Source organism: Epinephelus moara, chromosome 3 (genome assembly GCF_006386435.1).
Source record: "Epinephelus moara isolate mb chromosome 3, YSFRI_EMoa_1.0, whole genome shotgun sequence".
Lineage (NCBI taxonomy): Eukaryota > Metazoa > Chordata > Actinopteri > Perciformes > Serranidae > Epinephelus > Epinephelus moara.
Window position 1 is genome coordinate 8,416,964 of NC_065508.1, and position 15,575 is coordinate 8,432,538.

General features: G+C 41.8%; 1 protein-coding gene across 2 annotated transcripts in view; it reads right to left on the reverse strand.

Moving 5' to 3' along the window:
• Positions 1-15,575, reverse strand: part of sh3pxd2b (SH3 and PX domains 2B) — a 51,083-nt gene that overhangs the window by 14,892 nt on the left and 20,616 nt on the right. For both annotated transcript variants that reach the window (XM_050040542.1, XM_050040541.1), the window contains exons 4-5: positions 9,643-9,719; positions 1,838-1,929 (exon numbers count right to left, since the gene is read on the reverse strand). In XM_050040542.1, coding sequence (XP_049896499.1) covers positions 1,838-1,929; positions 9,643-9,719 — 169 coding nt within the window. The remainder of the gene's footprint in view (positions 1-1,837; positions 1,930-9,642; positions 9,720-15,575) is intronic.

Here is a 15,575-nt window from a genome sequence, read left to right on the forward strand (position 1 = left end):
CAGCAATGTGTCCTGTTAATTGTCCTTGAGCAAGAACCCCCAGCTGCTCGCTGAGTGTAAGTCACTCCTGATCGACATTAGCTTAATGCCAAGAATATGATTAGACATATTAAGCTGCTTTCCAAACTATGTAATAGTAATTACATTACATGATGTAATTCGCCAAACTTTACAGGAGAAAATGTTTCAAAATAAAATGTGAAGCCATAAAGCGTTCTCGCTGTTGAATCGAAACATAGTGGCAACAGAAGACATGCCGACCTACAGCAGGTGCGCAGTGAATGAAGGGCTGGAATTATTGTCAAAGGGATTTTTCCATATTTGTACCAACAAAAAACAGAAACTGAGAAAGATTTATAATCTTAACAATTCTACACACTGAGGTTTTGGGTAAAAGGCATAACAGTACTCATTAAAAAGGAATCCAAAAGTGGGGGAACACTTGGAATTTCACTGTCTCAGCAGTTTTATGGAGTTTAAATGTCAAGGTGACTGTGGGGGACAATTGGTATATAAAACAGACACACACCTGCACTGTGTAGGTGCAAGACTGCGGCTGCCTGAACCAAGTCGTGCCAGAGAAACTCTGCGATAACTGAAGAGTGAAAAATGTGTAACTGTGTCCACAGTGGATGCTACTGTAACCCTCTAACCCTGCTTTTGAGTATGTAGTACAACGCTGTAATGCCAACAAATGAATAAATGATGTATGTTTGAAACAGCAGCATTAATACTGAAGGTACCAGATTCTGAATGCGGTGTTAATGGACACTATTGTCCCACAATGCAAACAACACAAGTGGATACAGATGCAGCAGCTCCAGGAGCATCTCAGTTGGTGCTAACATGTAATGATTAAGTTCATTAATTGTTCCTATAGTAACTTGAAAATAGTTCAAAGTTATGTTAACTTTAAATTATCAGAGCAGTACAGTGTTATACTATCAAGTTTGTAAGGGACTGGGACACAGGGATAGTCTCTTACTTCAGTGATCCAGATTTCAAGTCCTGCAAAGTGAAAACCCCACTCTCTTTATGCACTAGCTTACTGCTGGCCCTACATGCACTCCCAGCATATATCACCGGACTTATCAACTCAATTTCCTGCCGACTGAAGCAACTTCTCAACGCCCGGTGCCACGCATCAGTACGTGATGACAGAGAGGTTAAAACTAATAACTCAGTTGACAGGAGTTGGTGTAAAATCCATCTCCAGGGTCAAAATGTGAGCCCCACATTATGCTCTCTATGAAACCAGCCACCCGTGACCTCCACTGCCCCGAAGGTGCTGCTAACCTTAATAACAACACATCTGTAACCAAGGCCTGTGTGTGAAGTTATGTGTGTGTCAACACATGCTTGTGTGTGTTGGACGCTGGCATTCATTGCCCACTGATGTCTTAGTTTTGGCACATAGTAACTGTCAGCGCTGGATATGACGCTAATGTGTTGAGTAAGATTTACAAGAGACAACAGAGCAGGTCTGCACGCCTTCAGAGTAACCATGCAGTCTCAGCTGTCTGGAGCCCGGTGGCTCGACTGAGCTGTAGCTACATGCTAGAGTGCTAACTCAGCATTTAAAAAAAGGACCCATTAAATGTGTTTCTGCTTGCAAAATCTGACAGGAAGTGCAACAGTATGAAATCATATCCATTAGAGGATCTAATGAATGCTCATTACCGGCAGGCTGGGGGCAAATGTTGGCAGGACGTGACATGACATGACATCAGTCAGGGTAACAATGACGGGTGTTTTCCATTGTATGTACTGCTGATGGTCTCCACAGCTGAGGAAATATGTGTGTTTTTCTGTATGTGTGCCTATCTGTGGTACTTACTCCTTGGGTGGGTTGAGGTCTTCAGGTCTGGTCTCAAAAAACACTCTGACCTCCTCGCACTGGGAGATGTAGACTGGCAGCTGAATGAGGGCCTGCAGGCACAAAGGATAGCAGGAAACTTAGGTAATCACATAAAGTGACAAATACAATCACTTGAGCTCTTACAGAAGTCAGCTGGAGGTTAAATACAGTGTTCACTGGGTGTCTGGCCTCCATAAAGTCACAGAGCGAGCAATTATTACACTCAGGGGTGAATTCACAAAGAATGGATTGAGGCACTACGAATTGCAGATCACTTGCAACCCTACTGTCTCAAGGTCTGATTCTCAAAAGACACTACGCTAATAACTTTACAGTGGAAACACGGCCATAAGTTTTGCAGCTGAGTGCAATTTGTCTTTTTTTGAGTCTGATTACAACTTTCCTCACGGCAAAGTATAAATTTCAGACCGCAAGCTACAGGTTTGACCGATGAGGTGCAGAGGCATTCCTAAAAACTTCCGACAAGGAATATAAATGTGACAGGGAGAAACTGTATCTCAGGTATCCCAGTCTGTCAGAGCGCTTCAGTTACCACCAACTCTCTGAAGATGCTAATAATATTCCTGTAACGGTGTGTCTATCAATGCTGATCTTTGTGAAAAGGACTGTTTATGCAATGAGGCTAATTTACATAGAAATGGGCCAAATTTGCACCAAAGTTATGCACATTACCCAATTTAAATACCTGCAAATAGCACATGAGCACCGAGACACTATTTGCGTGGCAGTGCAGTTAGGGGTGCATTTCAGCCTTTGCATGTGCTTTGAGAGTAACAGTTTGTTTTTGTCTTATTTGTGCAGGTTTTGTGGCCGCAAAAGACGCACAAACTCCTTTTGTGAAATTCCCCGACAATATTTAGATATAGATATAAATGTAAAGAGATAAAAATGTTACAGTGTTACAGCTTATTCATCATAAGCTTTTCAAACAAATATACCAGACTGTCCCATCAACTTCCTGTGTTTAACCTTTTGAGACCCGAAGTTTTGTTTGGTATGCATTTTGGATGTCTCCTAGCTATTTGGGATCTGTAGGACCTGGTAAGTATGACAACCTTAACACTGTCAACGACAATTAAGTCCCAGTGTCCTCAAACAAAATGATAATAAAGTTCCAATGTCTTCAAACGAGTCCTTCCTAATTAACAGTCATATCAAACTACAAACATCATTAATCATAATTAAACAACTTTCAACCATAAAATGTGATCAGGTTTTGGACCTTGTCGACCTTTGTGTCTGAATCGGCTGCAGACTGACTTGGCAGAGATGGCTGCCATCTTGTTTTTTATTAATGTATTGTGCTCTTACTACCACTGGATGGCACAAAAAATGTCCACGAGCAAGGACAATAGGTCTAAGTTAAGTAGAAGTATAAGGTGCAGCAAACCCAAAATGTGATGTCCACATATGAGGACACAGGCTCTCAGGTGGACATTCCTCTCTCACAGGAGTAAAAGTTAAGAGTCAACAACTGTCTTTCCTTCACTTCACAGGGAGACGATGTGCTATGTCACATATGTTTTCTGTTTGTTTACAGATAACAGTATTTCTAGTTGACTAGTAAGCAGACTATCACTCTCACTTCACACTCTCAAAGCACATGCAACCATTTAAAAAAACTGTTCCCTTTCTTGCTCTTATCTCACAAAGAGTGAATCTGACCTCTGATACTGTACAGGACATGCTGGACCCCTTACAGTTTGCATAGAGGGCAACAAGGGGAGTAGAGGACGCTACAGCTACTTTGTTAAATCTTGTACTGAGACATTTGGAGGGAAATATGAATCATGCACGTTTGCTCTTTATTGATTTCTCTTCTGCTTTTAATGGTGTTCAGCCACATCTTTAAACTCACAGACTTATCTAATTTTATTTGGATTTTAGCCTTGTGTGTGTTGTGTGTCTCAGAGGGTCCGGGTTAACAGGACACTGTCCAGTACCTGTTTTTCTTCTACTGGATCCCCTCAGGGTTGTGTTCTTTCTCCTCTTTATTTTCTTTATACACAAATGAATGTCAGAGCAATCACGTATCAAGATTTGTCCTTAAGTACGCTGACGACTCTGTTATTGTAAGTCTTCTTCTTGGAGAACATGATCAAGGCCCAGTACTGGATGAATCTGTTAATTGCTGTGACTAGTCTTTCCTCCACATTAATGTGTCGAAGACGGATGAGATGTTTATTGATTTTCGGAGGAGGCCCTGCCTTCCTGCTCCTTGCTTGTGTGATCGGGGGGGGAGTGGGTGGCAGCAGTGCAGCAGTACAAATATTTGGGCACTGTCTCAGATGACAAGTTGAATTTTGATGTGAACACTGACAGCATCTGTGAGAAGGCAAACCAACGCCTATTCTTTTTAAGGATGCTGAGGAGTTTCGATGTAGATAAGACAATCGTGAAAATGTTCTATTCAGCTTTTATTGAGTCTGTTCTTCCTCTCAACATTGTCTGTTGGTTTGAGGTAATCTGAGCCTTAAAAACAAGAACAAGTTGGAAAAAGCGGTCAAGTTGTGCTGTAAGATCACCGGTGTTACTTTTAAGACAGGGTCACCTCTAAGGCTCAGTCCATTGTCTCTGACTCTCAATGTCCCCTCCATGTTGAGTTGATTCCATCAGGGCGGATGTTTTGCGTCCCTAAACGCAGCACAAAGCGTTACAGATCGTCCTTTGTCCTGTTTGCTATCGTTTATCTCAACCAGCAGCGACCACTAACTGTCCATGATTTACCCCTGACAGTGTGATACTGGACTCTGTGTGTCTGTTTTTCTGTACCCATGACTACTGTCTGTATCTAAAACTGCCCCTCGGGGACAAAGTTTTACCCTTCCTTACCTTGTTTAAGTAAAATTGTGTTCTTCCTTCTCCACCTCCTCCTCCTGGTTTCAAGGCAACATATCTGTAAAAGCCTCGGCTATTTCTGCCTCAACACATTTTTCCACTATTTAGAATTTCTTTCCCCAAAGAATTGTTGTTTCAGCACCCCTCCCTACATTTTTATCCAATCTTCTCCACATTTGGTACATGAAATATTTCGATGACCTCGAAAAACTTTTCATGCTTTTTAATATGCCACTCTGTGTTTGATTGCCACATTCTTATAGGTGTGGCCTATTTTACATTAGCCGCAATAATGATGAACATATTGTGCAATTGGGCGGACACATGTACCCCCTTGTTTCTAACACCATTTCTTGTTTCTCATATTTATTGTTATCGTCCCCACTGGTGTTCACTTTTAAGATGAAGAGCAAAAGGTTGAATGATTTCAGAATAAAAGTGCACCAGCAAAAAGTAAAAGGAGCCATTTTCAGTTGTCTCTTTGCAGTGTTTTCAATCACACCACATGTTTCTTCTCCAGTTCTCAGTTCATTGATCCGTCTCGCCTACCTTCCTCCCTCATCTCATGCCTCTGTGGAGGATCACTAACAGCACAGAGATGAGCCCTGACAACGAGGGCTGGAGATGAAAGACAAACAGCCACGTTCAGCTTTCTCTTTATTGGTGTGATCTCTGTCTTGCACACACGTCTGGTCATGTTATTGCACAGTCTCCGTTTTTAGCCCTTTTTTTTTTGTTCTCTCCTGAGCCTGTGTTTTGTCTGCTTCTTCCACTTTTTCACTCTCACTCAACCAAACCACTAAAGGGCAGCAGTGAAACAGATAATCACCTCAACAGCTTGATACCCCAAACCAGAAGACAGGATAACTGCCGCCAACGACCCCGTGGTGACTATCTCTCACACAGCCGAGGCAGCTAGGCCACTCCTCCTTTTGCTGGCAGGCGAAGCTCGATGCCATCCATCAGGCTTCCTCTGCTGGCCTGTACTTCTGATTTTAATACTCCTAAGTGTTTCAGTTCTGTCCTTTAAGGGAGCAGAGTCTCTGTCTACCTCTCGCACTCTCTGACACGCTGATATAACGTCACGGCTGACAGATATGGAATGAAAGCCAAAGACCCGACCAAGGTGCCCTTGTCCCGCGTGCCACATTTGCCTCATCATACTTCTTCTATATGTCCATGCCAACAGCTTGAGTTTAATGAAAGGAGTGGGACTACTGCCATGGACAAAGCATAACTAGTGTTTTCCATTAGCCTCAAAGTCATACTGTGTGTGCTCACGTTTGTTGACTCATAGAACATACAGTACAATATACTGCTGAATTATTATGCACCGACATGACCTCAGAGTCTCCCTTTTTACTGTAGCTTCAACCACATCTTGAGGCAACAACACTAAGCAGCTGATTTAAGAGTTTTACTGGTGACCTCCAGGGGACCCCTCCCAATCTCTAGTCCCGCAGCCCAGAATGCTGCACTGTTCCTGAGGTCAGAGTGCGGCCTGAACCGGCTATCTTCTCCTTGGATTTATTCCTCTCCTCGTGTCAGCCTGTGGCCCGTCCACTCATTACAATTCTCCCCGGGGAGGAGACGGGAGGGAGACTGAGGGTACATTACAGCAAATGGACTTTATGGGTGTTCTTTACAGCAGGCAGCATTAAGGTAATTGTGTGTGCCTGTGTGTGTGGGTGTGTGCGCATGTCTGTTCTTTCTCCATGGAAAAATAGGTAATGAAATGAGAGATCTACTTGTGCACTCTGATAAGGTACTGTACATTGTGACTGTCTGTGCACAACAACTTTTCACATGTAGAGAAACTGGGGATCCTCAGTCTTGACAAACAGGGGTTTACAGTTTTACATGTTTGCATTTGTTACATCTCAAAAGGGCATCATCCACTTTGAAAATCAAAAAGGGCTGTCTGTGAATAAGTTAAAGAATTATTAAATGTTTGGAGCATTTGCGCTCAAAAGAAGAATAAAGGGCATTTTGATGTATTATTTATGCAAAAATCGTATTGCTTTTAATTACAAAACACATTATTTGTTTATATCATTTGAATACTGACGAATGAGGGTTGAGTTGAAATTGCTTTATTACTCAAAATACATTTTGATGTGATGCATCTCATCAAGCTGTGTGACCTTTCTAGTCATCCCAGCTCAGCGGCCTTACTCTTGCTTTATGCAAACAACCCCTGATTCCATGTTTTTCTTCTTTCCTTCTTTCTTTTCTCCGACTGCGTTTCCTGACTTGAATAAAAACATAAGACTTTACAACCAGGGAAATTCCATATGAGTCAGTTTAAAGCCTCAGCTGTACAACAGAAAGGCTGACTCAGCTCTTCCCCAAGAAAAACATGAAGTTTCACCTTGTCAACATGGGTGCATTCGGGGGTGGATGCATATGCTGTTTTCTATGCTTTCAGTCAAGTTCAGATTTGCTTCAGAAGTTACTGTATCAACTGCATTTGAGATCCAACCTTGAGTGATGCTATCATAGGGCTAAACGTTGGTTAAAATCATTATCACCTATGTCTGACAGACGCCGTTCACGGCTGGCAAGTTGTGACTTTCCACTGCTGGATTTTAAAAGCAGTGCAACAGGATTGTATTCATTTCCACCTCACACACTCCGAAAATCGTGAAGAAGGGTGTTTATGGCCAAAAAATTAGAAGGAATCAGAAATGCACACCTTTGGTCACTTTCTTCTGTTATATTAACATATTCCCAAATCTGATTTCTACATCTTTATTTTTTCTTCAGTAAAATAACACCATCACTGAGCCCTCAACCCTGAATCATTCTCACAGACTCTGAGTGTCAATCAAGTTCCGTTCAACTCCACAACTACACAATCCTCAGCAGGTAAATGCAATCTATAAAACTTGTCAGACATTTCCACAATAAGAACTTTAACTACAGCAACACCACTGGTGTTAAAGTTTCTGTGCTATTCCCATAAACATCCACACCCATAGACACGAACCAACAACTCTACCCATTCCTCCCCCAAACTTATTTTCACATTAAGTGTTTAAAGATGTTGCCTACACCAGCTGTACATTCCTTTAACCCCAGACGACATTTGGTGGAGCAGAGTTGTACATTCACCAGTCCCTTCAGTCCTCGACGATGCAGATCATAACAAAACTTTTCTCTTCATTACAAGGCCTTGTGAATTATTATTATTATTCAGAAGTGACAAAAGCCCTACCTGTCAGCACCTAATTTAGAAACTACTGTATACAATGATGGTTTCATAAGGATCTTTATGGCGAAGAGAGGTGATCCCATATTAAAATGATACAGTTGAAAATACAAGAAGGCATGAGCAAGGGCTAAGTCAGAACTAACTTGTAAAAACATCCTCAAATTTCCTCTCTCTGAGAGACAGATGGAGGTGTGTATGGTTTAGAGGCCCTAAGGCAAGCCTGTAAAATGTAAGAAAAACACAACCTATGGGCTGTGGATGTGCTGACTGGAGCAAGCTCAGCACCAGCAAGCTCTTTGCCTTTGGTGCAACTTTCTGCTGATAGTTACCACCACAACATGAGATAAAACAACTTCTCCTCCTCCCTGGTATTTCCAAATACCAGAGAACTATCTCACACCTAAATCATTGGACGTTGTGGTGAAGATATTTCCTCTGTAGATGATCATGAGAGATAATGACCTCTGACTGCAAAACAGACCCACTCCTTGGTCACTGCAGATAAACAGCTGGCAAACCAAATTTAGAAAATGTCTATTTTAAAACTGCTACTCTGAATTAATTTAAAGGGCAAGAAACTTTTTCATGTTACTAAGAGGCTGAACATCAATCACCATGTTTTCATTTAGGTTGCTGTGGTTACATTTCTCAAATTAGAGCAATTAGTTGCTAGCTATTGGCAGTTTTATGGTTGCAGTTATGCTACAGTGAAGTCTGAAAATATACAGTTGGGTTTTTTTTCCTTGCTTGGGGTTGAGTGATTAATCACTCTGGTAAAAAGCCATGTAATGGGTTGGATGGTGCACAGCTTTTACATTATCTCTGTTTTAACTGGTAGAAAAAGCTGCAGTGTTTGAAATGGTGAAAGAGACACTGCCAACGCATTACAACCTACTTCTGTACTCCACAAAAGACCATCCTGTCTTTCTTCTGTCACTGACAGCAACTTAACAGCATAAACATATAAAGTACATTTATAAATATCTTGTCCGGAGGGATCATGAAGGTTTACAGCACAACTGGGGGGTACAAGGACATCTTATTCACATTTCGGTACTCAGAAACAGATTTTTGCCCATACACTATTGATCCCTTGAGAGATATTCTCCTTTAGTTTGTCTTTTTTAGCAGGGAGGTCAGAGTCTGCTACAGAGCACCTGGGGAGCTTTTAGGACACCTCAGCAGGGTGGATGCCTGCTGTCACAGAGGCTTGCTCCAGGGAGTTTAGCATGGCGCACGCCGCACAGTGCCAATTTTCAAAGCAAGGGCAATGGCATTATTCATACAGCTGTTCTTGGAACAATGTAATCCTATAAATCTGGTTGTTATGCAAGTCTTGCAGTGTGGCTATGAGCTTAACTTTAATGAACAGAACCATGAGTTTCAATTGGAATATCTGATGAAGGTTAGGGGCTACACATTTGGGACAATGGAGTAACAAAATTACACACTAGGACATTTTTAAACTATAAATAAGCTCTCCTGAAATAAGATGAAAGAAACTGTGACTGCTGCTGCTCATACTTTATAAACAGAGGGCATGAACGTTTATTTTTCATTTTCCTGTTCATGACAGAGTTGACACAATGTGGGTGGGATACTTGTTTTCTTTTCCCCTGACCACTGTGCTTTCTACCTCAGTGCAGCTTCCATTAACTACAATAAATAGGATATTTTGACATAAAATTCAAGTACTGGTCAGTATACTCACCCTGCAGTATTCATTGATGGGCCTTAGCCTTTTCATGGCCACATCCCTGATATGGCTTCTCCTAAACAGGATCTTCCCTGTAATGAAGAAAGAAAAACAGAGTTGAGAAAACCCTTACTTACTATCAGATACCACTGTTGCAACCAGTATTCCACAGCAGCAAAATGATATAATATATTATAATCAACATTTTACATAGAATGTATTTGTCTGCTTCATGCATTAAAACATTATGACCAAATAACATGAAGGCTTTTGGATGATGCTCCTGTCAGGCGCAACTTTTAAAAGTTAAGAATCCACTGGGGGACAATAAGGGCACAGAGGCTTTTACAAAACATGGTTAGAGAATTAGCATGCAGACACAATACAGTTGTGTCATCAATAACAGTGACAGCACAATGAGGTGGGTAAGGAGGTAGGTGAATAGCTGGCCTTTCCAAGTCATGAATAAATGATTTCGGGAAAGCAAATTATGTGTGCATGACAGCTTAAATGCTATTCCCCTGCTCTTATCTCTGGGCCCAAATAACCACAGGCACAGACGAGCTGGGTCGCCATAACAATAACAAGAAATGGCTACAAATAGGCCTCTTAAAAACACTCTTCTAACTTGCAGGAAATTTCAGAGCCAGCATCTATTTTCCCCTCGTTTAAGCTGCTGAAATTTCTCCAATAAATTCACTGTGAAAGCTCTAATACAAACATATAAACTGGGCAGGAAGTCAAGGCTGTAACAAGATCCTGAACACAAAAAGGGACATGTTTTGAGAAGTTACTGTATCACCTCCATCAAGGGGTCATGGTATTTGTTTAGAGAGTATTTAAAGCAGACTTGCTGAAACATGAATCTCACAGGAGATCACCGCTGAGCAGTGAACCCCTGTACAGTTCCACCCATGCTACTAAAAATGCCTTTCTACTTCCTTGACCCATACAGCTCAGTTTGTGTGAATGACGACATTGATGAAGAAGTAAATACGGGCACACAGAGACCGCTTGTGATCATCACAGTGATTATGAATATTTGTACCAATGATTGACTGCTTGTGAATAAAGGATTAAATGCGTAGAGGTGTAGACTGCTGAGTGGATGGATGTGTGGCGACTTCCTTCAGAAGACCTCAGATCTCACACATTTCACACAATAACCACAACCACCAACACCAAACGTCAAAAGACCCCAACCTCTGCACTCTACGCAACCATCTCAGCTCTGACTGCAATGTACGAGCTGACTCAGATACAAAGGCAAAACCACGGGAAAGCATACTTATACACTCCATGATGATGTGTTAAGAATGGAGCCTACAAAAATAACAAAGAGACAGACCTTGAAAGACGTCACGGTTAAGAAACCGTGAAAAGAAAAGGTCAATTTTGTGAGTCAAAAGTCCAATCTTCAAAACAATGGATGTTCCTGTTACTCCTGTCCTTGTGGCTTTTGTTTTGGAACTTGTATTTTCATTGGCCATACTAGAGTAATTATCTCAACAACCATTTGATGGATGCTGCACAGATATTCAAGGTCCCCAGAGGATGAATCCTACCAACTTATGATCCCTTCACTGTGACCTTGATCTTGTGCTACCATCAGGTTGATAACTTTGAATTAAAGTGGAATGTGTTGACTAGTAAGTGGTAAATGGACTACACTTGTATAGTGCTTTTCTAGTCTTCAGACCACTAAAAGCGCTTTTACATTACATGTCACATTCACCCATTCACATACAGCCACACACTGATGGCTGAGGCTACCATACATGGTGCCACCTGCTAGTCACACACCGATGGAAAAGCCATCAGGAGCATTTTGGGGCTCAGTATCTTGCCCAAGGATACTTCAGCATGCAGACTGGAGGAGCCGGGGATAGAACCACAGATCTTCTGATTGGTGGACGACCAAACTATTTAATTAATCACCAACTAATTTGATAATCAATAAATCAATTTGTGTATTTTTTTTGGGGGGGAAAGGTCATAATGCTCTGATTCCAGCCTCTTAAATGGGATTATTTTCTGGTTTATTTACTCCTCCATGACAGTATGCCTAAAATCATTGCATCGTTGACAAAACAAGACATTTGAGCACGTTAACTTGGGCTCTAGGAAACGCCAATCAACAAAATTTTTTCACCATTTTCTCACTTTTTATAGACCAAATGAGTAATCAATCAATTGAGAAAAGAATCAACAGATTAATCAACAACAAAAATAATCGTTAGTTGCAGCAGTGTTTACATCTGTTGGTACCCTGGAAATCCAGAGTTCTTGCTAGAGCACAATTTAGTCTAATCTACCAGTTAGCTCCGCTAGTAGCGCTCTGGATACGTCACCCCGTGTATTGTTCTGATTGGTCGTAGTGTTATCCAATTGCGTGCACTGATATTTACAAATGCATGCTTGGTGCCGCCCCTCGAGTTGGGCCATTTGCATTACTCATAGCCAGGCCATTTGCATTACTCATAGCCAGACCCTAAATCTTTCTAGATTTGGGTCTGGATTTCCAGGCCAGTCTGTTGGATGGATTGTCATGAAATTTGGTACAGATATTCAAGGCCTCCAGGGGATGAATCCTGAAGACTGTGGTCAAAGGTTCCATTTAAACAATGAAGACATTTTTGGTTCCCAGACAATTTATCACAATGAATTTAGCGATCGTCTGCCTTTAATCCCGCACCATCAGCAGGCTGAATTTTTTGTGTGTATTATTATTGACAATTATTGGATGGACTGCTCACAACATGATAAACCCTTTTGATTTAAGTTACCAAAGATCTTTACTGTTGGCAAAATGCAGGGTCTGACCAGACTAATTTCTAACCACATTTGTGCTGGAGCGAAGTATAGTATACTTGAGGGAGAGTATTAAAAAGGAGATTAACTGGAAGAGGAATGAGAGACGGCAGTCCAAATCTCTAAGGAGTTGGCAACATCTTGCCAGAGCCACCAAAAGGACACACTGTCTGGACAGCTCATGAAAACTAAAGAGATTTGAAAGTCAACCCTGCGACGCCTACAGTACCTCCCGTCCTCTCTCTCCCTCTGTCTCTTTCTTCCTCTCCTCCCTTCGTCACTCCTCAAAGAGAAAGCTTTCTTGACGGTTTTCCAAAGCTCTCAGGGGTCAGGAGAGAAGCACTGACTCAACACTGCCCACTCTGTATGCAGGGCAGCTCATGGGTGCAGCCGAGAAAAGGGCTTGTTGGGGGAGGGAGGAGGGAAGGGAAGGAAAGCTGCTGCCTTGGAGCCACGGCTGAGGCAGGGCAGACTTTATGGCAAATCTCAGAGCCAGCAGTGACCAAGGGTATCAAACAACTTTTGTTTCCTGGGGAGAGTGAGGGAGTTAGATGGAGAGGAGAGACAGACAGAGGTGGAAACACATAGAGGGTCTTTGAAACACACCTCACACACAGAAAGCTGTTCTCACCACTCACCTTTTAATCACTGGACTCACCACACATGAATTCCTCCTGTTTTTTTCACCCTATTTAGGCTCGTCAGAGGGATTTTGAGAAGCTAAAACCTTTACATAACACCAAAGCCTTGGACTTCATTCATGGACTCTGGTCAGATTTAAGTCACAAAAATTAGGACTTGTATTGTCTAGGACTGGACTGCTCTGATAATTGACTCCCTGAAGACTTGACTTGAGACTTGGGGGTGGGGATCAAGTCTGACCGACTCTGACCTTGTAAATCCAGGAAACATTAAAAAATTCTTTGGACAATGATAAGCGGGCTTTGTTTGGGACTTCGCTTTTCACAAAACTTGACATGGTACCTGCGATTAAAGAAGTGACTTGAACTGGTCTTGAAGAGTTGAGATGACTTAAAACTTGCTGTTACAAGCCTTTAGATTTGACTTGGAGTCAATTGCAAAGTTTTCTAACAATAAGCCTTAAGTCACCTCTCAAATAACACAAGACAAGAAGTGAGACTTGCTGTTACAAAACTTAACTGACTTGCACTGGTTGCTGGTTAATGAGTTGAAACTTGACTCAAGACTTAGATGAGGCTTGGGCTTGTCTGAAGTAACATGCCCCAAAAAGCTCTACATAACACTTCAACAAACATGAGTGAAGCTTCTAAGAATGAGCTGTGTGCGTATGATAATTACTGTGTTCTTAGGCAAGTTGCTGACTAAGGCCAGACACATCTCCATAAGCTGTCATAAAACACAAGTCTGCTACTGGTGCACCACATTCAAGTTGACAAGAGCAGTGATTGCTCAGCAGATGAGATGAACGTGATATGAATGAGGCCTAAAAACCAAGGTCATTGTAACTGGTTACATTGCGTTTCTGCCTTTAAAAGAGGACGGAATGGAGAATGTTATTCAGATCCTCCTTAGAAACATAATTTGACCTGCCCAACATTCTGTGCCTCCTACTGTGGCAGGCAGAGAGATCCCCGGCCAAACAGAAAAGCTGAAAAAGTACCTACTTTAGATCTATCATTAAGAGGAAACAGGAAAAATGGAACCCCGAACAACAAATTTATAGTCTGCTTGTTGGATCTGAGCTCATGAAAGAATATCACCTCTTTTATCATGCAGGGGCCCTAAAAAAACAGATCCACATTCCATCATGGGTTTTGACCCATAGTTTAACAACCCTGACTTGAGATAATTGGTATCAGCTCTTTTTCAAAGGCTGACCTGCTGACACTGCTTTGAAGAGCATCGCTCACAGCTCTGGGGGAAATAGATTTAAAAAATCACCTTTATCTAAATGTCATGTATGAACCTATCAAAGGATTTTAGCAGCATGAGATGTATTCAGATGACAAATGGCCTAAAGATACTCAGCACATACTATTCAATCTTGACATTAGAAAAGAGTAGACCACCTGTATGAAAAAAGTTATGGGTTTAAACGGCCAACGTTTGAACTATTTTAAACTTCCTTTTAGAGGTAAAGGATACAGTATTGCCATGATACTGCTATTAAATGTCATCTTGATATGTTTTGTGTTTTTCCCAATGTAATCATGTATTTTTTGCAGCAAGGGATGAAAATGCAACAGCTAAGCTTTGGGCAGCAGAAATTCTGCACGATCCACACATGCAGACAAGCCACTTTGCTGATGTGGAGATACCAAAGGAGTAAAAACAGCTCAGGGCCTTGAACAAACCAAACCGAGGAGGGAAAACCACTTCCGTGCCTTGTTAGGTTGTTCTCAGCACACAGTCCAGACTTTTCTTAAGTATCTGAAGGATTTTCTTGGCTGTCAGAGAACAAATCTGGCAAATTTCTGCTTGGGAACCTATTTAAGAGAATCATATCTGATCTGGGGTCTGAGACTAGTAATGGTCATTCTCTTGCACTTCACTTATTGCAGGCACTGAGCATAAAGGATGTTTGCTAGCAACATTGTGCCACAAAAGCAAATGGTTCCACAGTGGCATTCCTGGAGGGAGCCATGTGGAGCACAAACAGTCTTAAGCTTCTGGTGTTTTGGCAGCTCCAAAGAAGCATATGGGGATTTGGTGTCTTCCTCTAGGGCACTTCAATGGTCATTTTCTTCCACAGAAAACAGAAGAAGTGAAACCCTCTACCAACACTCAGAGTTTCACTGCAGGAGGAGAGAAATTTTAGAGACAATCTAGAATTTCAGGGTCCAAAGGTAAAAGCAGGAAGGAAGTGGACAGAGTTTAATGTAGATGAGAATTATTAGTAATAGTATTCATGCTCAGTGTGCTTTGTCTGACTGTATGTGGGGAGAGTACTGTCAGGGTTAGCATGAAAAGCAGTGTTTTTCAATCTCTCTTCCCTTCCTCCTACTTAGAGTTCATCAAACAGTCTGGAAGTGTGTGTGTGTGTGTTTTTGTGTGTGTATTCTCTCAATGAGTTCCAGACCTGCGTGGCCACAAAAAAATCCTATCCCCCACTCGTCCAAACCCTGGTAGGGGAGATGTGGGTGGGGTCTTTGGGT